Consider the following 24,679-nt stretch of genomic DNA (forward strand, 5'->3'; position numbering starts at 1 on the left):
ACAAAACCTTTTCTAATGTACCATATTTACTTGAATGTATTGCACACCTTTTTTTGGCCAAATTACATCACAAAAATTAGGGTGTGCATTAGATTTGATGGTGCCAGCAAATACTTTTTGGGTTTCAAGGTTTGGAAAATTGAGGTGTACATTAGATTTGCGTAAATGCAGCATCTCCTGGCATTCTTTTCTTTCAGCAAGAAAAGGACAGAAGGCTCAACAAACGTTGTCGACCAACCATTGTACATTGTACATCAAGGCAAGATGCACAGTTGTCATTTAAGAATAAAGGGGGCAAATTTCACATCCAGTCATAATCGTTATGCCTACGATTAACAAGTGGAGCTGAATTGACTCTTATTGTCACTCTGAAAAAATACCAACATCCATGACTGTAGTCTTCACTTGGAATTATGGTAATGTTTTAATAAGCACAAGATTTCATGAAGATAGAAAGGCTATTTGCAGAGCATATGTAAAACCCACCAAGAAACACCTACTAGAAAGTTTCTAAGACGGTACTGCATACCTCTGTTACACACCTTCCAACAGAGCTTATGCAATTCTGTACTAGTTCTTCAGTAGTAGTAAAAAAATTTTTTTTTAGGTTTGGTAGGTTTTATTCCACCCTGCAACATTCAGTATACTAATAATCAATACAAAGCTCTTACAATGTGGTTACCAATTTGGCAAAGTATAAAAAGTCTGCATTTACAAAGCTGAAAGGAACAATAAGAAGTTGGATCATTTTCAGCCCTACATATCTTTATGGATGTGCTGCTTTGCTTTTTATTGTTCAGTAATGCGTGCCTTTCCTAGGTATGCAGACTTGGGGCCAGCAGGAATAAGTGGCCTAGAAGGTTTCATCTTTACAAATTTTGTTTTGATCAAGGAGCAAGCAGTTATGAGTTTCACATGAAAGATTCATTGCCTTGTAACATAACATCAAAAAGTATTCCAAAACTCATATGAAATACTAAATATAAAACCTGAATATAATACAATAGTGCAATTGCGTTCTAAAATTGGCATCACTTCAAATTAGTGTTATAACAAAATTGGGTTCAGTTTAGAAAAATTCAATTTGACCAATTGGACTTTGTACATAGAAGCTGGTGAATCTTCAGTTTAGTGTGTTTTGCTGCTGCACTAGTTCAAAGACTGGACTAGCACAAAAACTATGGGGGAAGGAAATATGTTTTGGTATTTTACATTCAGGTCCTGAGGCTTAAACAAAAGAACAACCCTGTTGAACCTAGAAAACAACTCAAAATATTCCAATTTCAGAAACCTCAGGAAATGTTCGAAACTGGTGAGCCATGTTACCAGAGCAGTGGGGGATATAAAATATTCAAATTCTACTTCAGAAGGCACAAAACACAAAGCAAAACATGCTTGTGTTGTCTGTCACAAGGGAGCACGGAATATTTATGCAATATGGAAAAGCTGTAGGATGTCTTAAAGGTGCAGATCTCCTCATGCAAAAGTCTAGATGGAAAAACTTGCAGAAAAGGTGGGGGCAAGCTGCAGAAAAGCAGCAACAAGGAAAACAACTCCAGAGTTGGTGACACTCAAGTGTCAACCCTCAAATTGGTCTCTGCCTTCTATTGTATCAACATAAGGGACTGACCAATCGCATTGAGCTTACAACAAAACTTGAAGCAAGGAGCTGCGGCGATGTTGGTTTACTTTGCGGGGACCAACTGCTTCCTTGCTTCATATAAAAGTATTAACACATCTAAAGAAACCCAACTGAGGTCAGGAATTTATTTTTTTTCCTGCGCTTAAGGTGGAGGATAAAGGCAGAATGACAATTGTCTGGTCCTTACAGGACTTCCTATTGATCATGCCCCTATATCAGGGGTGAAGAACCTCAGGTCTAGAGTCTGAATTTGGCCTTCAGGCCAGCTTTCAGGACTCTTCCCCAAGCCACTTCCATTGCCAACCCTATTCTCCGATGTCAAGTCCATTTGGTGGGGTAGATAATGCTGCTTGCTTGCCAGGACAGGCGTGGATGTAGAAACCTGATTTCTGCATGGCTGGAATGCCGCTTGCTGTACAGAGTTAAGAGTCGTACACCCATTTCTCTGCCCATTTAGCCTTTGCTTCCACTCACCTTTTGCATCTAGCCCTGCCAACCACTAGTATGTGGCCCCTGGAAGGTTTCCCAGGAGAGAATGTGGCCCTTGGAGTGAGAAAAGGTTTCCCACTCCTGCCTTATCTTCAACAGCAGATGGGCTAGTCACTATATTTCTATAATCAGCCTGTCTTCATCATCACTGCTGCTTATGTCATCATATTCCACATGAGCTTGTTTGCTCATCACTTCTAAGCTTTGTTTTATGTAGGGTTTGGATAGTGTTCCAGAGCTAGCTATGAAAGTAGAGGGGGTTTTGAAAGGAGGAAATCCAGGTTTAGAAAGCTTTCCTTGATCACTGCCTGGTTTTGTAGAGTGGATGTTCTTGTCTGTACAGCTACAGTGGCCAGGAGAGCTGTTGGTCTCCTGCACAAGCCCTGAACTATGTAAAGGATTACTTGAAAATGATGTACCAGTAAGCAACTTTGATCCAAACAAAGCAGGACATGGAGTTTGGAAGGTGGGGCCAAGCTGCTCTTTTAGAGATGGATATAAATCCCCACCTGTGGGTTTTTCTTTTCTTCCTGTGACATGGACAGAGGGCTCTAAGTCGGTAAAATTTTGATGCTTTGATTCTACATTATCACAGTCTGCATTTGATCCCACAAATATAGGACTAATAACCTTTGAATCCACAATGCTGTGTGAATGGCTCTTGCCTGAAACTATCAGTTCAAAGTTGCAATGCTCAATGGAAGGCCAACAATCGTCAGAAATAACATCGGGCTGTGGTTCTTCCTTAAATATTCCTAAGGCGTTGACATCAAAGGTGTTTGCTTTTTCCACTACTGCATCAGTGGCCAGTGTAAAGGAATATGTTGCTTTTGAAACATCTGGAACTGCAGGCATCATCTGAAGAGAGAGACTGCCCCTGGAGCGTTCATTAGCAGACCCAGGAACTTCCTACCAGAGAAGGAAATGAAATTATCAATTCATTGAATTCACTTTCAAATCCAAAGCCACTAAGTGCATTGTGTAAATTAAATAACTCACTTAATTACACTGACTGCAGCCTTACCCAGAAGTTAGTCCTGAAGAATTCTATGGTGATGACTCCCAGGTAAGTGAGGTTAGGATTGCTGTTGCTGAGCAGTATTCAGTGCACTCTTTCTGTCAGTGCAGGGACATCTGGCTGTGTAATGGAACTTCCCCTCCTTCTCCTCTTTCCCCCAACTTAACTAGTTCTGGGAGTGTCCCAAACTCACTGTTATAGATGGTGTGAAGTATTCAGCAGGAGAGGAAGGGAAAGTTGCACAAATTAAAATACCCGTATTTTTCGCTCTATAACACGCACCAGACCATAACACGCACATAGTTTTTAGAGGAGGAAAACAAGAAAAAAAATATTCTAAACGAAACAGTGGATGTATGATTTTTGTGGTTCATGCTGTGGCCACAGACATGTGATCTGACAGTGAGTTTGGAGTAGCTCAATGCAAAAATCCTGAGGATCCATGTGGATCCATGCTTTGTAACCACGTTTTTGCACCACTGCGGCTCCAGGCAACAGTGGGTGCGTGATTTTTTTGGTGCAAGATGTAGCCATGGACATGCTATGTGATCTGATGGTGAGTTTGGGGTGACCCATTGCAAAAATCCTGAGAATCCATGTGGATCCGTGCTTTGTAACCACGTTTTAAGTGGGGAGGGAAGGAAAAGCACTTAAGGGACAAGGAGCACGCGTGGGATGTGTGGAGAAGGATGCTGCTAATAATGCAGAAGAGGGGTTTAAGGGGAGAAGAAGCACGCGTGGGGTGTGTGGAGAAAGATGCTGCTAATAATGAAGAAGGGGGGTATAAGGGGAGAAGGCTCCTCTCCTCTCCCGCTTTGCTCCTTTAAAGCAAGCAGGCTCTCTGTCCCTCTCTCCTCCCCACTCAGTGGCTCTTCTCCCACTTTGCTGTTTCAAAGCGAGCTACGGAGGAGGGAAGGAAGGGGAACCATGGATCCTCTGCTCACGACTGCAGCAGATCCCCCCGCCACCCATAGGCATTTGCTCCATAACACGCACAGACATTTCCCCTTACTTTCTAGGAGGAAAAAAGTGAGTGTTATGGTGCAAAAAATACGGTACTTGCACTAAAGTCTTATTTCTTCAAGAAGTCTACTAAGGGCCCATGCTGAAGGTTATTTTCTCACTGCAAAATGGCTTGCAGTACGTAGGCACCTTCTGGAAAAGGAATGTCATGCAACTTGTTCTTGTAAATGGCATCTGTTTAACTTTGGGGGATGACACATTCATGAGATAAGTTTTCATATGGATAGCCATAGTGTCTGCCAAAATTCACCTTGTAATACAAATATCTTTATTGGAAATGGAAGATCACTGACCATCACAAAAGACTACCATTTCGTTTCCCCTCTTCTTGTCATAATATTAAGAAATAAGTAGTTCTGTTAGTTCAATAAGTTTTCACGGAACAAGTGAACTTTTCCCTCTCCTCTCCTTCTACACCCCCCAATCTGTTCTGGAGTTCCTCCAACCCTCTGGATCAAAATTAGGGGAGGTGCATGCATAAGAGAGAAGAGGGGTACTTCCATCGTGTGATAGTTCTAGCACTAACAAGTCTATATGGCTGTCCTACACTACAGGGCCAGTTCCAAGGTTCAGGTGTTACTTTACAAGGTGCTTAACATTTTGGGTAGAGGATAACTCTAGGATCCCTGCCTGATCACTGAAGTCTTTCTTATCACTCATGGCTCAGATGCACAACTTATTTCCACCAGGAACAGCATGTTTAGTACTGTGGGACCAATTTCATGGAACGTTCAGTTGAGGTCAGCCAAGCCCCTTCCCTACTGAAGTTCTGGTACTTACTGAAGACTTTTTAAAAATTCCAGTAGCCATTTTAATTTAAGTTTGATTTTATAGTTTCAACTGATGTTTTATTTTTTGTATTGTACTTTTAACTTGTTTGTTTAATGAGTTAATTAAGTATTATTAAGTTGAGTACCGCCAAAAATATCCCATTGCTTTTTGCGAATATTAAAACTATCCAGGGGGGAATGGCTGGTTCATCAACTACTTGTCCTTTCAGCTTTCAATTAGTCCAATGTTACTTGAGTTACCAAGAGTTGAAAAGGTATTCCCAAATGACTCCTTACTTCTTTCATCTGGTTCTTTTTCACAGAGGAAGCAGCTTTGTCAGTTGGGGCATAAGATGTCTCCTGCTGTAGATTTTGGTCATTCCCTGTTTGGAAAGAAAACAGAGACACCGTGATTAGCAGTCTGATTTTCATTTTCCACTTTTTCTGGGCAAACAGGTTCCAGGTGGCTTCCACTTAAGATTTGAATTCATAGTTAGTGATATTCAGAATGCATTTGACAAATGAAATTTTACAAGCAGTTGCTTAATATTTTAAACCTTTATTTATGTAGATGTTTTTGCCACCTTAACTGCTTGTGATGTCTTGGAATACATCAATGTATTTAAACATCTCTGTGAGGCAGGCTGGGCTATCAAATTTAGTTTACCATGCCCAAAGCCAACATTTATCTGCACTTCAATGGCAACATCATCATCATCATCATCAATTAAATTTGTATACCACCCTTCATCCAGAGATCTAAGGGCTGTTCACAACTTAAAATTACAATATAAAAACACAAAATACATAATAAAAATAAGAACAAATACAAACACAAACCAATAATCTCCCCTCCCACAACACATTTAAAAGGGCATCAGATTTCAGTCAGCCAAAGAGTTTGGTTGAAGAGGAACGAGAATTCTGAATTGCAGACCAACAGGTAAATGAAGTGGAAGCCGGGGGCAGGGGGGAGTGTAAATGTGGGTGAAAGTGTCCAGAAATAGATACAAGGGGAGTAGAAACATGTTTCATGCTTTGAAAGTTGTCACATCTGGGTATGGTACCTTTTAGCCCTCACAGATGACAGATGAGTTGAAAGTCATAGAAGGAAAAATGGAATGCCCTAAAAGAATAACACACAGAAACAAAGTAACCAGGGAACGTATGATTAAACCTATTAATACCCTTTTAAAAAAACATGATGGAAATAATGGTGTAATAATTCTCAGCTACATAGTCCATGTTTTCATACTTCCATCCATGGAAGCTGAAAGCACTTTAGTGTAAAATCCATCCTGTGTAATACTGTCAGCCTTATAGTTTCAATCTAAATGATCAAGAGAAAGGCTGGGAAACAAATGCTATGCTGGTTTCGATATATCCTTTAGCAATAGAAGAGCTGGGCCTTGTAGATACTCATCCCCTGAAAAACAGCTTATACTCCTTAGTGCAGCAATTACTAGTTCATGTCTCCAAGGAAACCGGTACCAAAGAGCTATACAGAGATGATTAAAAAGGGAAAAGATGTGGAAGCAAGGAGAATGTGTGCTGAAATGGAAACTGCCCCAAGCCTCTACTTTAATTCAAAGACAGACAATGTTAAGTGGGGGCCCTGGGACACATGAAGTCCCACTGCTATAGAGATGGAGAGAGCCTGTGGCCCTCAAGATGTTATTGAATCCCAACTCCCATCAGCTCCAGCCAGGACAGTAAATGATGAGGAATGATGGGGGTTGTAGTCCAACAGCAGGAGTACCACAGGTTCCCCATCCCTGTACTAGCACCATATGTGGCCCAATGGGAATTAAAGTACTTCTACACTTGACTCAAAATTAATGCAAGTACATTTGTCATGCTCTTGGTATCGGTTGTCTGGTACCAGACACCTTGACAGGCCATTTCAAATCTGTATCCAAGAGCAAATGTTCTATTAGATGCTTAAAGGTAAAGGGACCCCTGACCATTAGGTCCAGTCGTGACCGACTCTGGGGTTGTGGCGCCCATCTCGCTTTACTGGCCGAGGGAGCCGGTGTACAGCTTCCAGGTCATGCGGCCAGCATGACTAAGCCGCTTCTGGCGAACCAGAGAAACACATGGAAACACCGTTTACCTTCCCGCCGGAGCAGTACCTATTTATCTACTTGCACTTCGTGCTTTCGAACTGCTAGGTTGGAAGGAGCAGGGACCCTAGGTTGGAAGGGAGCAGGAACGGGAGCTCACCCTGTCACAGGGATTCAAACCGCCAACCTTCTGATTAGCAAGCCCTAGGCTCTATGCTTTAACCCACAGCGCCACCTGCGTCCCTTCTATTAGATGCTTACTTGACGTAATTAAGAATGTGGCATGTAACCATTTGTGCCAGGGCTATCTTCCATATGAACCATGAATTAAGAGGAAAAGACAGTGAAGCTGCCATGAAAATTGCTGTGGAGGAATGTCACTTGAACATGACCATCCAATGCAGCGCTATGTAAGCCTCCCACCAGCACAACAATTTAAGCTTGCGCACTGGGCTTTTATCACCATTGTATGTCCCCTAAATCTATTCTAGGAGTTTCCCCAAGCCTCCAAGGCTTATTTGGGAAGGGTGTAGGGAACACATGGGGAGTCCTATTGCCCAAGTGAAAAATATTGTGCTGACAGGAAGAGAGAACTAGGTATTTAGCAGGAGTCAGCATCCCTCTGTGAGCAGAGGCAGAGCGAGGTGGGTGCGGTACACCCCGGGTGCCAACCCTGAGGGGGGTGACATCGCCGCAGGCACCCCTCCCCGGATGCTCCCTACTGCTGGCACACACCCCTGGGACATGCACCACTGGCAGAGTACCCCCCGCCTCTGTCTGTGAGAGAGATTGAACTTGGACCTTCTGCATTCAAAGCAGCTACTCTCCCACTGACCTACGAGCCCTTCCCAAACACATGTAGTACACATGAATGCATGAAGCAGTAAGGAGCAGCTGCACTTGACCTGAGAATAGTCTGGGGTCAGTCACCAAGCCATCCAGCTGGACTGGAGTAATGATGTGCTTCCAATTACTATCTCCTGGTGAGACCAGAGGGACATCACCTGGGTGTGAGTCGTGAAGGCCACTTCCTGCAAGGCCCTTTCCATCTGGCCAGGGGGTGGGGTCCAGACTCACCCAGCTCCACTAAAGAGGCTCCGGGTGAGACCAGAAGGACATTGCTATGCCTGACAACAAACTGTAACCACTGGATTATTTTGCCCCATTTTTTTGTGCCTGCCAAACAGCCGGGTCATGCTTATTCTATTCTCTTGTTAACCATGCTGTTTTAAATGTGCATTTTATATTTGACGTCACTTAGCAATTTATTTATTTTTTGGAAATGTTTAAGATTTTTTTTTATTAACTTTGCTTGTGTTAAATATGTATTCTGTAGTTGACCTCCTTTGTAATGTTTTATTTTGAAATCTTTAAGCTAATATTTTAGTTTTCTGTTAATTATGTTGCTTTGACTGTATACTCTATATTTGATTTTCTTCTGACTGAGTTATTGGTGTTTTACTGATGTTTTAATATTCTGTCAACTGCTTTGAGATTTTTCTTAAAAATATGAAGCAGTACAGTGGTACCTTGGGTTAAGAACTTAATTGGTTCTGGAGGTCCGTTCTTAACCTGAAACTGTTCTTAACCTGAGGTACCACTTTAGCTAATGGCGCCACCTGCCGCCGCCGCCGCCGCGTGATTTCTGTTCTCATCCTGAAGCAAAATTCTTAACCTGGGGTACTATTTCTGGATTAGTGGAGTCTGTAACCTGAAGCATCTGTAACCCGAAGTACCAGTTATTTTATAGAAATAAAATGAAGAAGAAGAAGAAGAGGAGGAGGAGGAAGAAGGAAGAAGTCGTAGCAGTCAAGGAGAGCTAACCTTACCTTGAGAGGCTGTTGGAAGACAGGACCATTTTCCACAAGGTTCATGGCTGACAGATGTGTGGGAACTGGGACGCCTTTTGGGGGTCTCCAGGGGCCTGTTTGCTGGCCAGCGTTGCTTGCCCAGTCTGTTGGTTTTCAGCAGAATGTGTCTATGTCCATAACTCCCCTTATATCTACAAAGTAAAATATACAGGTTTATGTCTTTGGAATGCTTTATGACCTTGTTTTCCGAGGGCCACATCTCATCACAAGCATTGGAGGGCCCTTCCAGATTGGTGCTTTTGTGCAGATGTGTTCTGCAACATGCCACGCAATAACTGTGCATTAGTGATGGATCTACACTGGACCATCCACACATGGTTCTACTTCATTAGTCGTTCTGTGGTGCTTCTCCAATGTTACCACATTATTGCCATCTGCAGGGGAACTCCTGCACTGAAGTGCAAAAAAAAAAAAAAAAGCAGAACCAGGAATTTAAAAACCCAACCCAACCATGTATGGTATAAAAAGTTACTGGATTTCAGCAGGAAGTTATGGGACATGCACAGATTGGAATGTACAGCAGTATGTTCACCCTGAAACCTAGTGGCTGAAGTGGAGATTCCAGCTCTAAGCAACATTCCAGCCCCGATAGACAACAGTTCAGAGAAGCAGATCAAACAAGAGTGGGAAGCATACATCTTGTGGGTCATCCGTCTTATGCGGCTTTTGTATGAGACAACAGGTTCTTAACATTCCAGCTTTCACCTTTTAGACTCTAAAATGACTGAAAAGCAGGATAAAATATGCTTTAAATGACAAATACTGAAAATATTGCCTTTCCCGTTTTGTAATGAAGCCATTATTTGTTCTATAGTGCTTGCCAATATCTTGAAATCAATAATGTCGCACATGAAAGCATATCTGCAATTTAACATTAACCCAGTTAATGTCACCAAAGAGGCGATTTACCCCTGCTGAAGACTTGGCCTCAAGACCCATACGTTTTGCTTCATTATTGTAAACAGAAATCTGGTGTCCAATCGAACCCACACATAACTCTTTCTTGAACTTAGTTGCCTATGACGCCAAAAATGCCAGCTAATCTTCTACTTGGGACAAGGGTAGCCACATAACATGTGTTCTAAGTCACAATGTGGCTCCATATGTATTCTTCACTTTAAGTGTTCTTGATGATACCATCTGCTTTGTCTGAGTTCAGTCAGTTAGGATCAGAAAGCAAATTCTCGTCCAAAAACCATTTGGCCTAATTCAGTTTTCTTTTAACCATATTGCAAATGGCAAGGGTGACTTCATGCGTGGTCTAATCTGATGTTACTACAGATATGAGATTCAGGCTAATCACATTGTGTTTTATGGCAGCTCTTATGTAACATTATACGAGCACTGCAATTAAACAGTGCTCGTCAAATTTCAGGATTTATCAGCCATGCTGAGGTATAAAAGCAGAAGATACCTTCATCTGTACTTCCTTTGGCATCTATTATTTGCTATCTCCTCTCCCACCTTCTTTGTCACCTCTCTTTCTTCTCTCTCCTTTACAAACTCAGTCATTTTGTTTTCACGGGGGAGCCAGAGAATAGTTAAAGGTAAAGGGAACCCTGACCATTAGGTCCAGTCATGGCCGACTCTGGGGTTGCGGCACTCATCTCGCTTTATTGGCCGAGGGAGCCGGCGTACAGCTTCCTGGTCATGTGGCCAGCATGACTAAGCCGCTTCTGGCGAACCAGAGCAGTGCATGGAAACGCCATTTACCTTCCCACCAGAGAGGTACCTATTTATCTACTTGCACTTTGACATGCTTTCGAACTGCTAGGTTGGTAGGAGCAGGGACCGAGCAACTGGAGCTCACCCTGACGCGGGGATTCGAACTGCCGACCTTCTGATCAGCAAGTCCTAGGCTCTGTGGTTTAACCCACAGCGCCACCCGCGTCCCAGTAGAGAATAGTTCCGGAGACAAATATAATCATAAATAGCCAGGACCAGGGGCAGCCCATCCCGTTTCACCACCTGAGGCAAAATAGGAATGTACCGCCTTGTGCATGGCTCCCTTGCTTATTGGGGTTGCTGAAGCACCTCATTTACCATGGTCTCAGGAAGCTCACAGGAAGCTCTCCAGAGGTGGCAGTGGGGGAACACCCAAGGCAGCCACATCAGGAAAGACCAGTCCTGACCAGGTACAAAGTCTGGTTTTTCACATTTTAGTTGCTGTTGCAACGAGAACACCATCAATGAAACTTTTACCCACAGAGTTACACACATGCACTTTTGTTCTGAGAGAAAAAGACATCAAGAACAGTACATCTGGAGCTACCACCACTCCATGTTTGTAAATACTACACATATCCAGAGAAAATGATTTTTCTATTAGATTGAAGCTAACCCCGATATTTCTCACCGTTTTTGACTGATCTTCATTTTTTTCCTTTTACGGCTTCTCTTTCCTTTATTGGTTGAGAGTCCTCTCACTTTGTTAAGCTTTTCTTTTGCCTCTTCTGCCTCTGGAATGTCTTTTAATAGCACATCAAATCCAGTTGTTGTAAAGCACTGCTACAAATATAAAAATAAAACAAAATGGCAAGATAAATGTAATTTTTTAAACCACCAAAATTATGGAAGAATTTAACTCATATATAGAGCGCTATAGAGAGCCCAGAGATCAGGGACGGTAGCAGCAGCAGCTGCCCAGAGAACTCCCAAGTAGAGGGGGAGAAGTGAGCAGGCTGAGGGTATATTCCACAAGGGAAGGTGTTCGTAGAAGGGTGAGATGCTGCCAATTATGCAGGCAAGGGGTGACATAACTGGGCTCCTGAGCCCCACAGGGGTGCTGCAGAAAGAATGTAGTTGGTCAAGGGAGCCGTGGACTCAAAAAGGTTGAAAACCTCTTAGTTAGATACTACAACCCATGGAAAGCATGTCATAACTGTGACTGAGAACTCTATTAAGGTAGGAGATCACTCCATGTTTTGAAGCATCAACCAGTGTTTGTCATGGATGGCCTCATGGCCCTTGGCTATCAGAGTATGAATCGATCATATGCTGCTAGTATTAAGTACTAACAAGAAAACATCTGAGCCTGCTCCTTAACCACCATTCTTCCATTTTATTCTAGGTACAATGTGACATTCCTCTATTTGGGAAGGAAGGGAGTAAAGGAATTACCTTCTCTATCTGTTGCTTCTGTGAAAAGCAAGTGACTGGTGCTTTGGGGGTCCCAGCCGTCAAGCCTTGGCTAGGAGCCTTCTTGGTACTTTTCATTTGGCAGAAGGAAACACTACATTTTGACACCATGCTTTCATTTTTGCAGGTATGCAGGGAAGAATAAGCAGAATCTTTATTCTCCATCTGCTCAACAGGAAGAGGGAGGTTTCTAGATAAGCAACACCACGTTAGCTGAGGCTCCGCATTTAGAGTTGGGAAGGATATATTCAAGCTTGGAACTTTCAAGTTTCCTGCAAGAGAAACTGCACTTAATTGGGTCAGAGTGCAGACTTCCTTTTGTTGGGTGCAGAGCACATGGCAATAAAGCGTGTCCGAGGAATGGCAAAGGCATTTGGAACTATTGACCGAACAGCTGGGCAGATCTTGAAATCCTGGAAAAGGGTTAACAGCCGACTGCCATTCTGTGATTTTTGTGTCTGTGTTTCCACAAAAAACTGCCCTTTCCACCAATGAAGACACAGATAGAACCGAACTGTTCCCTGAGTGTATTAACTGAAGGGCGGGACTCTGCCCTGTCATGTCCGAAGATATAAGAAACCCTCCTCTATACATAGATGTAAAGCATATTTCCCCCCCTGGCATCTGTGATGTACAAACAATCACACGTCCATCCCCTTCCTGGGGTAGCTTTTGATCACCTAAATGCTCTCTGTTATTGGCTCCTTTCCCCTCGTCTTTCGTCTTCTCCTTCTGCCTGGCATTCTGAAGATGGCACCTTCTGTCCAACCTAGTTGTGATGCTGGTGGTTTCTAGGATAGCTGGTGAGCAAACTACCAGAGACTTCAGCGTTGTATGTACTTCCCCTTTTAGCTCTTTTGTTCTGTTTGGATGACTCAGTTCCAATTGCAAAGGGCACAAAAATACATCTGTGGAGCTGGTTCCAACTGATCTATTGTTACTGGCAAGGGAAGAGGAGTCAGTTGACGTGCAGGGCAGTGAAATACAGGGCATTTCCTTTGACACTCCTGCTAGAATTAATGGCATGTCTGTACTATTCGCTTCTTGTGCACATTTTAGAATATACTTTGGGAGAAATTCATTTTTCTTTACATGTGGAGCTGCTTGATCAACTACTATATGCCGTGTGTGGGGTGGTGCTGTATCTCCACTCTGATATGACATTTCTGTCCCCATTATCATCGGACACGGATTTTCTGTCAGTTTTTGTAAAGCAGATGAATTACAGCTGTGCGCCTTTTTTATCCCAGCCTTAATTTGTTCAGAAAATGAAAATGCTGGTACACTTGCTTTATCAGTGAGATTAGCAACATCACCCTTAATATTAGAAACCATTATGGGATATTTGACTGCTTCCTCATATTCCATGTTGCCACCTGATGCATTTGCTCCTACTGTTCCTGTCTGCTTTTCTCCTTTAACTGAGTGACTTACTGATACTGGAGCAACCATATTAAGAAGTTTGTAATGGTCTAGCAGTTTCACAGTTCTCTCTTCTGAGCTGCTGTAACCAATACTGACTTTTAGTTTTGTATTTTCTTTGCTCTTCAGTTTATCCACCTTTAACTTTTTTCTCTCTGAGGGTAACTTTTGCAGTGCCTGCACTGGCTCACTGCTGTTGCACTGCTGTGGTGGTAAGCCCCCCTGCTCAAGCTGAAAGCTTTCTTTTCCACCAGTATCTTCTCCTTTGCAGGTCAAAATATCATCATGTAATGGGGAAAAAAGTTTAATAAATTCCTCTTGTGTAATTGTCTCCTCTGAGCCAGTATTATGCAAGCTAGCAGTGTTTAATGAGGTAACAGTCTCTTGATCTGTGGCTTGCTGAAGTGGGAACTTCAGTTCACAACTGGTACTTAAAGGCTGGACCTGAGTGTTGCTATTTGAGTCTTCCTCTGAAACACCCAATTCTTTGCATCTGTGTTCAGGAAGTGTTTTAGTCATATCACTGTGTTCACAATCACTGACAGTACTTGATGTTTCCATTGATTCTGCAAAGTTCCTTGAAGTCTCCTGTAAGGAAACACATTGCAATATAGGACTACTGATAGAATGGCCTTTCAATTCTTCAGTATTCAGTTTTGCAGAAATGGCTGCCATTGTGTTGCTTCTGCCTTCTCTTGGCAGAGTAACTCCCTCCTGACTAGTTGTTTCCTTGGCATCCAAATGGATGCTTGAAGTATCTGTCTTATTTTCCTTTGGTTTCTTGGTCATTTGACTGCTTTTCATTTTCTGGTAGATTTTCTTAAATGTCTCATCCCCATAAACCTGCCATTTTTCCTGAGAGAACATTTTAAATTTTCTTTGACTGGGTTTCTTAGACTTCGCGTTTGCTCCTTCCCCCCCAGCTCCAGGCTTTTTAGCGCCTTTCATCTCTTCCGAAGAAGATGAAGATTCAATCACGTTACTTAGCAGTAAGTCATCTACTGCCACCTGCCTGACAAGCGCTCGGGGGTGGCTGTTAGGAAAGCCTGCTGTACTTGCAGCAAAGTTGTTGCTATGCAATAAACCAGAAAAACTTGTGTTTGGGGACATTCTAGCGAAAGAAGTTAATTTTGAACTATCTATTTGATCCTGTACCCTCCTAGTACTCTCAACAAAAGGCAAAGAGTTACTTCTGGTAACAGGAACGCAATCAATTGTCGTAGAGAACTGAGTGGGGACCGAGTGAAAAAACAATGGCTTTGATTTTTCCACAGGTGTGAATATAGACTTGGCTGAGAACAGAGAAAGGTTCTTTTTTCTGTTTATGTCAACAGGCCGTATGTCAAAATGGAACGAGTCTTTATAGGTATAAGGCATCGGCAAATCAATGCTGCCCTGCTTGGACAGGACTGTTTTCCTGGGTCTAACATTGTCCAGTTGGGTGTCATCCACCACAGCTTTATTTTGAGATATTAGCTTTGAGATATGCTCCTCCAATTTCTTTTTCTCAAATGTTAAGGCTCCTGGTGCTTTCTCGGCCAAATCTACTTTTGAGCTATTTCCTGCTGTGTACCTGAGGTTGCTAATGGCTGTATCACTTTCTGACTCTATGCTGTGCTCACAAAGACTGTGCAGAGGGCTGGGAGACAGCATCTGCTGTTCCACACTATCAGACCGTGACAGGTATCCTGAGTCAGTGCTTTCACATTTCTTCAGCTTGTAGTCTGGAGATCTGCTGTCCCATAGCTTCTCCGAGTATGTGGCTTGCTGCCTCTGTAGCGGACTGTGCTTACTGACAGTTGGAGACCTTTGCTCCTGGATCTTTCTTCTCTGGAGCGAATTCAATGGATCTTTCATGGTCTCTTTCTCAAGGGCATTCTGATTTAGCCCTCCATGATAGTTGTCCGTTGTCATCCACTGGTTTTCAGATCCAAGGAATAAAGCATTCACTGCTGGCAAAGAAGCATCAGGAAGGTGCTTCTCCCTAGTTAACACATCTGTGGACTCCGAAATGGCTTGTTTAATCACTGTCCTTGGCTGGTCAGAGTTTCTATCATTGGCTTTTGTTGTCTGGAGAGCTCCAACACTTTCAGACACCTTCTCGTTCTCTTCTAATGTACTACTGTTGTCAGATTCTGAGGGCTGCCTGGCATTGTTTACATGTGTTTGGGATCTCCTATGTTTATACAGATTGCTTTGAGTTTTAAATGCAATGCCACACGTAGTACACGGAAAAGGTCTCTCACCTGTATGAGAGCGCATGTGTTTCTCAAGAACACTTGGTTTTAGGCAATCACGGCCACAATGTTTACAGAGGTACTTCCCAGCACTTTTGGATTTCCCTGGGCTTCCAAGTGGCACGCATGGAGAAGGATTTTGTGGCAAAACCGATAAACCACTAATTATATTTATTCTCCTAGGTTGCTTTTGAATGACTGCCTGAAGTTGATCTGTCCCCTCTGAATGTAAAACTGGGCTTACGATTAAAGGCATATTAGTGCTGTCTAAGTTGATACTGGTTCGGCCTGTGGGCAGTCTGTTGTTTGGATGATGACATTCTGCCTGGGTAGGTTGATAAAGTGGTATGGTAAGGGCTTTCAGATATATAGTCTGGGAGACACCTTGTTCTGGCTGAAGGACCACTGGACTCAGTGAGAGATTTGATGCTGCTGGCACTGCTTGAAGGCAAGAGAGCTGAACTGGCTGATCTTTTAGTGACGCCGGAGGACAAGGAAGTCTCTGCGCCTCCATTCTCTTTATGTTATATAACTGTTCAATTGCCTGCAGAAGAAATAAAACAGAAGCCATTACATTGAAATCAACACTATGGGTTGGAAGAATAATTAGTTCAATTTAGAACTCATTGACAGCATTCTGAAAACTTGTCAAAATTTAAGTCCAACTGATATCAAAGGGGCCTAAGAGACAGCTAACTGAGTCTGGATCCATCCCCCTGTTTATTTCCCACATTCTAAAGTTAAATGTCAACTGTAGTTTTTGGTCTTCTCATAGGAATCTGGGCCATTGTGGTAAAGAGAACAGTGGACTAGATGGATCTAATATTGCAGGGCTCTTCTTATGACAATTCAGTCTTTTATTTTTTTTAAAGAAAGCTGAGTATTAACTTTGATATTTAATTTAGCTGTCACTCTGGGAAACAATGCTCTAAACATTCCTAAAAAGAAAGCCAAATGTCCCAATCCCACAGAAAGCGAACTTACAAAACTTACATTTTAATCAGCACCTGCTGGTTTAAACTACAACTGGATGAAGGCAGGCCTCAGTTATCAGGAAACATGAGCCAACAGACATTCAGGGACTTGGTTTTGCTTAAATCTGTTGTGCACTGTCACTAATAAAGTAGAAAATATCAAGCTTTCACGGACCAAGGCTCAATGCAGCGCTTAAACTCAAAATGGAAGTGGCAGGACACTAGCCACCCCACAAAACTCATAATATTAAATACTGATGGCTGTGTGTCCTTACAAATTGGTAACACATCAGTTTTAATTATTTTAAGCAGACAAGATATATTCTAGAGTTTGACCTTAAAATTAATTTGCAACACAAATGTCAGGTTAAAGGGCAGGGCACCTGTGTCTTTAAGAGCAGTGGAAAAAGAAAACCTTTGTCAAGTATGGAATAGAGGTGAGAAGCTTCTGATACTCAGCTTCTACTGGAGTCACCAATAGGAGTTTCCTCCTGTGCCAAAGGGGAGGGACGCGGGTGGCGCTGTGGGTTATACCACAGAGCCTAGGACTTGCCAATCAGAAGGTCAGTGGTTCGAATCCCCGCGATGGGGTGAGCTCCCGTTGCTCGGTCCCTGCTCCTGCCAACCTACAGCAGTTCAAAAGCACATCAAAGTGCAAGTAGATAAATAGGTACTGCTCCAGCGGGAAGGTAAACAGTGTTTCCATGCGCTGCTCTGGTTCGCCTGAAGCAGCTTAGTCATGCTGGCCACGTGACCCGGAAGCTGTATGCCAGCTCCCTTGGCCAATAAAGCGAGATGAGCGCCGCAACCCCAGAATTGGCCACGACTGGACCTAACGGTCAGCGGTCTCTTTACCTTTACCTTACCTGTGCCAAAGACCAGCTTGGGAAGGGCTTTTCAACAGTATCAGAGGAATAATTGGTTAATACCTCCCTCCCCATAGGTTGTATCCCCAATTCTTAGAGTACCTGCCAGCTGCTATGTGCAATTTAACACATATACATGTAACACCATGTCACTTCTGCAAGTGTACATGTAGTTTTTGGCCCCAAGCATGGCTACTGCACTGAAAGTTTTCACAGAACTGTTTCTATCAACAGCCCCCTCTATCAAGACCCCCTCCAACAGTCTAGCTAATATTACCTGCCATTTGGCTTTTCTTCACTCAGAACGATCTATTGCCCCGATTATATTATCTGAGGTCTTATGCATGAGTTGCTATCTGCATTTGCTTACCGTGCCCCCCCCTCCAATTATTAGATTTTAAACTAAACATTATTTTGGCTTGCAAACCACTTGGGAGTGTATTGGCAGAGAAATGTATGTATGTATGTAAGTAAGTAAGTAAATAAATGTACTCACACAATGGCTTCAAGCAAGCCACTACCGCTGCATGCACACGACACATGTACTGGAAAAATGCATTTTAATGTGACTCCCAGCCTGAAGGACTGACATTAATTAAAGGTCAAAGGGTAATAGTATAATATAGAATATAATATTACACAGATGGCGTGAAGCAGCCATCCTACTTGATGCCAGCAGTTCAATGTTTTCCAAAACAAGCTGATGTTATCTTGCTTTGTGGTATCCGGTGTTTTTCACATTTTTGTCTCTTTTTGTTGTTTTCCATGTTCTGAAGATTCTTCTACAGGATAGACGCAGTGTGCTCCTTTACATGTGGAAACTGTAGTATGGTCTACACATGCAGCAGAATGAGGGGGAAGAGTGGACTGTACTGCTTCCAGCTGCAAATGGAGTATGATATTTCTGAATGTTTATATTACATTATAAAAAACCCAACTGTGAAAACACTTAGCACAGAAATCCTTGTACGTTTTTCTGATATCTTGTAAGTTTCAGATGGGCTACTAGGCTGACAATTCATCCAATTCTCTATGTATAAAATGTAAAAAATATACTGTAAAAAACACTACAGTATATCCATTTGTTCATTTATTTTACTTAACAAAACTTAATTCCCCAAACATGTGTTTAACCCAAGAATGTATTTTTTTACTTTGTTATGTTTTTCTGTGTTTTTATACTGTAAACCACCCAGCAATGCTCGGTAGTTTAACATTTTGTTAAACCGATCCCTCCAGTCTCTACCATCTCGTAGATTTGATCCCAAAGTTGCCAGTCCAGCTTGGATCATCCTTTTTATCCTGCAACAACCTATAGTTTAAACTATCGTTGTCTTTCGTATTAAGTTGTGCATTCTTTTATTCTAGGCACCGGTCTCCGTCCAGTTACTGATTCCCCCTAATACACTTGTGCCCTACTGTAAGTGTAATTTACCATTTAGCATAACATGACTCTTAGCTAAAGGCCCTGAATTATGAGATAAAGGCAGTAAAAGGAATTTTGTAAGATATATTATCTCTGGAATTTCCCCCTTCTCTGCAGCACAAGTGGAGAATCTGCATGCTGAAAAAGGCCAAATGTTATTTTAAAATAAGTTTCCTTCCCTCATGATTGCTGTAAAAAAAAATCTGAAAAAGTGGATTGCCTATGCTTTTTCTTCAAGGTTTCTTCAGTTAAAGAAAGATGCTTTATCAGCATTTTGAATCCCAGCCAAAGTGTGCCCCAAGTACATTTTAAGCTTGCACAGGCACAGACTGTACCTACATGGGAACATACAGCAAGAAGCTGAACTTGTTTCTCTTTGACAGAAGGATGCTGGGCTTATGGCCAACATACATCATTCATATACATCATTAATCAAGTTACCGGCAATGCACCCCTTAAAATCAATTGCAAAGCGTTCATTTAAACATTTCCCATAAGCCCAGAATTTACTGAATAAGAGATGATTTTCTAATTGTTTGGAAAAATGAACCAAATACACCATATATGGTCTGTTCAGAATATTTTTATTCAATGGGACAAAAAATGCAACCTAGAAAACTTCACAAAAAAGGTTTGTTCTAAATGCACCCATTTGGTTTCCAAACATTAGTTTTTCACAAAGCCAAGATGTTGCAAAACCTATAGACCAGAAATTATTTACCACTAGGAAAATTACTAATAAGGACTTAATCCAACCAAAAAGATTCTCAGGAGCTGGGTGTTAATTGGAAGGTATTTCCTGAACAATCCAGCCAGGATGCTCTTAGGCTAACTTGGGACTGCCAGGAACACGCTTTTATTTGTTACTTGGTCCCGCTTCAGTTCTGCAAGGAACTTATCATGGTTAGTGTGTGGAGCCATATTAAACTTGTGAATAAAATGCCTCAGGGATATGATGTTCCCACACCAACAGCACGGGAGGTTTTGGAGCCCGGTGTGCTTGCAAAACTTGCTTGGTAGATTCTTCTTTTTTCAAGAACTACCAGGGTTTTTCAGCTGCAGTAGGAACATAGAAAGCTGCCTTATGGGAAGACCAAAGGTCCGTCTAGTTCAGTATTGTATACACTGACTGGAAGCTGTTCTCCAACATTTCAAATATCCCTAACCCAGAGATGCTAGGGACCGAAACTGGGACCTTCTGCATGCCAATGCTCTATCACGGAGTCTTTACTTTCTGCAGTTGTGTTATGAACCTGGCCCCAACTCCTATCTTAGCACTTCAGCAGCTGGTAACCTTGAGCTTCATGTATAAGTTAGAGCTGCTGAAGTGTCCTTCTGGATATAAAAGCACAAATAATATTTTCATGGAGGCGTTGTTGTTTCTTCCCAATGAGCTAGACCCTTAACAAATAGTCCAATGGACCCCAAATACTAGAAAAAAATCAAACTAAGCCATTTGTATATATCTCACCCATTCGCAGCAAGGAACTTGAAAATGACAGAACTGTTCTTACTGTAACTAGGAAACTGAGCTTTGGTGCACACAGTCTGGTACCCTAGTAAGTCTTTAAAAAGAGCATTTGTAAACCTATCCTTCAAAACAGGGGGCAATAAGTGTATGTCCCCAAATTTAAGATATTTTCAGGCCACGGGGGGAAAAGATAAATTTTGCACATACATAATGCAATCTACTCTACTTATTTTGGAAAAGTTTTTAAAAGGAAACTTTCTGAATGTAGCTTCCTCAAACTGATGGTGAAATCATAACTCTAATATGGTACTTCCAAGCCAGCCAGCTGAAACTTTATATACAATCTATTCCACGCATCCCCAAAAAGACTGAAAATGGAGCATATTTAAAATATCATAGTGCTCTGCAGCAAGCTTTTGCCCAGTTCAAAAAGAACTGCCTTCCATATGCACAGAACCATTTTTAAATTGCCTCAGGAGATAAGAAGTCTTGCCGAGACACTTCCAAACCGGTCCCACAACTCACATATATAGTTTTGCCCAGAAAGATGTACTGGAAGTGATTAGCTTCCACATTTTGCAGGGAGGAAGTCTAATAATCTATCTCAGAGCAGTCCAACATGTGGCCCTTAAGACCATTTTGGCGGTCCTCAGAAACATTTGATGCTCCACTGCCACCAATGAACTTCCCAAAGTCAGGTAAGTGAGGTGCTGGGCTTTGGGAAAGAGGCCTGGGGGCTCTGACCAGGTCCTAAAGTCCTCCCATCGTCTCCTTCCCTAAGCCTAGTTAGTACTTCCCAGCTTTGGGAAGGAACTGGGAGGGCTACATGCCCCTGCCAGAGCCTTGCACCTCCTTCCCAAAGCCCAGTGCCTCACTTAACCTGCCTTAGCAAGGCAGCATAGACTTGTGGGGGCATCAAATTTTGGCCCACCGCACGACAAGTTGGACTGCCATGACCCAGCTGCTTGGCCTAACACTGCACCTCTTTAGTTCCATCATGTCTTTGCCTTTCTTGGTACTTTATTTTCTTGTCCAAGTGAATCTCTCTGTAAGGAATGTTTGGAAAACATTCACATTTACATGCACTTTTAATTTCAGGGTTGGCACGGGGGGGGGGGGAGACAAACAGCTGAGAAAAAGACACCCTGCTGAGACCTGAGTGTCACTCACTGATCTATTCTTCCTTGTGGTTTCTCCTTCTCCCGCCTCCGTTCCAGGCCTACCATTAGTTTATTTATTTAACCAGCCAAGCAAATGGCATCATTAAGCAACAAACAGAGCATTTTCATTTGATCTTTCAGCCATAGTGTGCTCTGTTCTGCTGTCCTAAATTTAATCAGCAACATCTCCAGCTTTGCTCCACACTGAGACGAATTTATCTGGAAAAATCTTGCATTTGCACTTCAGAGCATACCATAATAATGCAGAATATAAAAGGCACAAGCATTCAGTGTTGGACTGGAAAGCAAACAGCAGGTTTTGAAAGCCCAACCAACACCAAATTATTTGGACTCCACACCACAGGGAAAGTAGAAGCTTGTGCTAAAAGTGAAAAGGCAATTTAATATAAAAATAAATGACTTGCGTTAGACCTTTGTGTGTCAGATTCAAACGGGGGAGGCCCAAATTTAAATCCCCACTCACCTATTAAATTCCCTGGGTGACCTAAATCTATCATGAAGAAAAGATCACTGCAGGCTCTAACTCTGAGAGAGCCATGGCAAAATGCCCGCCCTCCACAGCGGTGAGCAGAAACATCGCAATCAACACCAGGCTCCTGCAAGGGCACTAGCACCCCTACAATGATGGCAGGCGGTGATGACTATCCCAGTCAGGTGGGAGAACAATGTTTGTGCACTGCGCTAGTTGAAAGAAAGGTGGGAAACAAATGTACCAAATACCCCCATCAAATGCAAGAAAATAGGACTACCTATGCACTAGTGAAAATATTTGAAGTTGTCTTGCGCTGCAAACTCTGGATAACGTACAAAAAGCACCAGTGCTTATTTCTCCAGCAATTCCAGATACGTAGAGGGTCCTTCATGAATAAGCATAAGAGATATGCCTGTGTTGAAGTTCTAGCTTAGGATATCCACAGTCAATTCTTGGCTGCATGGAGAATTATTTTGATGTTCTTAGTAAGTGCTCTTCAGCTGTTTGACAGACAATAATAATGACTGTTCCAATGGGTCTTAGCAAATACAACCCACACAAACATTAAATGTTCAGGTGACTGGGTGGTTGTTTTCAAAAGCTAGTCCAGGCATCTTAAGAGTCAGCTGAGAAGATTCCTCATCTTTTGGCAATGTCTCACGTACAGAAAGCATGTTCAGTGCTTTGCACATGCACGCACACACAATCATTCTGCTTTTTTCACATTTCTTTAAATACACACTGTGAATGGCATATTGAGAAATCTCACAGCTGAGTATCTGAATACCTCTTTAAATGCACACACTGTGAATCACATACTGAGAAATCTCACAGCTGAATATCTGAAGGCAAGAAACAACCTAACTATTTGGACAACCAGAGCTTTATATATTGACGTAGATCAGCACAAAGGTTATATGTACACTACTGCACAGTGGGAACTGTAAAAGGCAGCCATGGGTTGGAGACAAAAACACTGGGAAAAGATCTCACACCTCTGCTGAAGAACCATCTCATACTAAATTGGTGTGCAGGGATCCTAAAGTGCAGGACAATGTCTCATTTTCTTTTTGAAAAGGAGGGGTATGAAGAAAGACAGAAGGCAGGGGGGGAGAGAAAGCGAGGGAGAAGAGGGCTCATCCACACCAGCTTCTCTCATGCCTAGAAAGCATGTTTCCAAGGGGTTTTCCACTTGTACTGTGCTTTCTAGGCAAGAGTCCCAGTGGTTTTGGTTTTGCCTCACCACTTTCCCTTGGAAAACCCACTCTTTAGCAATAAATCAGAACCGACGGCAATCCACAGAAAACCCAATTGCCATTTGCTCCGATTCAGAGCTAAACCGCTGGTTTTCCTGGGGGGAAAGCGGTGGGGCAAACGGAAGTGTGGATAAGGCCACAGAGAGACAAAGGTTACATAGTGGGGTGGGTGAGTTGAAAATAATGTCAATATATTTCACATCTGGCAGCCCATGTGCCCCTTTGCTTTCAGAAATTGCATGGCTAGACGAGTCTATAAAGCCCAGGACTCAGAGGAGAGTGGCTTCCTATACAATCATAGAATTGTAGAGTTGCAAGGGCACAATGGGTCATCTAGTCCAACCCTCTGCAATGCAGGAATGTCAACTAAAGCATCCACGCCAGGTGACTATCCAACCTCTTCTTAAAAACCTCCATGGAATAGAAGGAGAGTCCACCACCTTTCAAGGGACTCAGTTCCACTGTTGGACAGCTCTTACCGTCAGAAAGTTCTTCCTGATGAATACAAGTTCGCACCATCATCCATGCGAGTTCTTTAGATAAGTAAAGATGTGTATCATACTCCTCTGTTTCCTCTTTTCCAGGCTAAACATAGCCAGCTCCTTCAACCGTTTCTCATAAGGCTTGATTTCCAGACCCTTTAAAATCTTGGGTCCCCCACCTCTGCACATTCCAGCTTGTCAGTATCCTTAAATTGTGGTGCCCAGAACTGGACAAAGTACTCCAGGTACGGTCTGATCAATGCAGAGCAAAACAGTACTATTACCGTATGTCCCTTGATCTTGCACCTCACCTGAAGAGACTGCAGCAAAAAAGGTCTGAAAAGCCCTCCGTGTACATATAGTGTAGTAGGCAAAATGCAACCCTCTGAATCCTTGCCAATTTTTAGTCATCTGATCCTTACTTCCTTTAGGTGATCATAGTTAAAACAAACTATGGTTCCCCAAGTTTGGACATTACAGGAAAATGAAAACTTCTGCTTCGTAACAGCTCCTCTTCGTGAATGTAAACAAAGAGGAAATGGGAACACACGATTCTAAACCCTATGAAGATTCACCCTCATGATAAACTACGGTTTATTGTTAAGTCTGAATCCAGGCTTGCTGTCTTTCACTGCTCAAACAATGCAATGCAAAGAACCTACTTTCATTTCATGTGGGACCTGTGCATTTATGGTTGCACAAAACGATGAACAAGACCTCTAGCTGTCACTAAGAGATATAAAACCTAAACATACCTTTTAGTGAGTGGCATATCCAAGTTTTACTGATACAAGCTATGGCCAGGTTCACACTTAACGCTGAGACAAACCATAGCTTAAGCATGATCAACCAAATGTCCAGGTTACAGATGAACCTAG

At 42.5% G+C, this 24,679-nt stretch overlaps 1 protein-coding gene and 1 long non-coding RNA gene across 11 annotated transcripts in view; one reads left to right on the forward strand and one right to left on the reverse strand.

Moving 5' to 3' along the window:
* Positions 1–24,679, forward strand: part of LOC310847234 — a 98,357-nt gene that overhangs the window by 36,264 nt on the left and 37,414 nt on the right. The window lies entirely within an intron of this gene.
* Positions 401–24,679, reverse strand: part of ZNF831 (zinc finger protein 831) — a 49,618-nt gene continuing 25,339 nt past the window's right edge. For 9 of the 10 annotated variants that reach the window (XM_083744100.1, XM_083744093.1, XM_083744092.1 and 6 more), the window contains 5 exons: positions 11,997–16,217; positions 11,233–11,384; positions 8,835–9,007; positions 5,240–5,325; positions 401–3,040 (listed from right to left, as the gene is read on the reverse strand). In XM_083744100.1, the coding sequence (XP_083600226.1) occupies positions 2,246–3,040; positions 5,240–5,325; positions 8,835–9,007; positions 11,233–11,384; positions 11,997–16,187 (5,397 nt within the window). In that variant the 5' untranslated portion in view covers positions 16,188–16,217 and the 3' untranslated portion in view covers positions 401–2,245. Of the gene's footprint in view, positions 3,041–5,239; positions 5,326–8,834; positions 9,008–11,232; positions 11,385–11,996; positions 16,218–22,340; positions 22,449–24,679 lie in introns of those variants that run through there. The other variant, XM_083744099.1, reaches the window with a different exon arrangement.

The sequence above is a fragment of the Podarcis gaigeae genome (genome assembly GCF_964106915.1).
Source record: "Podarcis gaigeae genome assembly, chromosome: 6".
NCBI classification, from domain to species: domain Eukaryota; kingdom Metazoa; phylum Chordata; class Lepidosauria; order Squamata; family Lacertidae; genus Podarcis; species Podarcis gaigeae.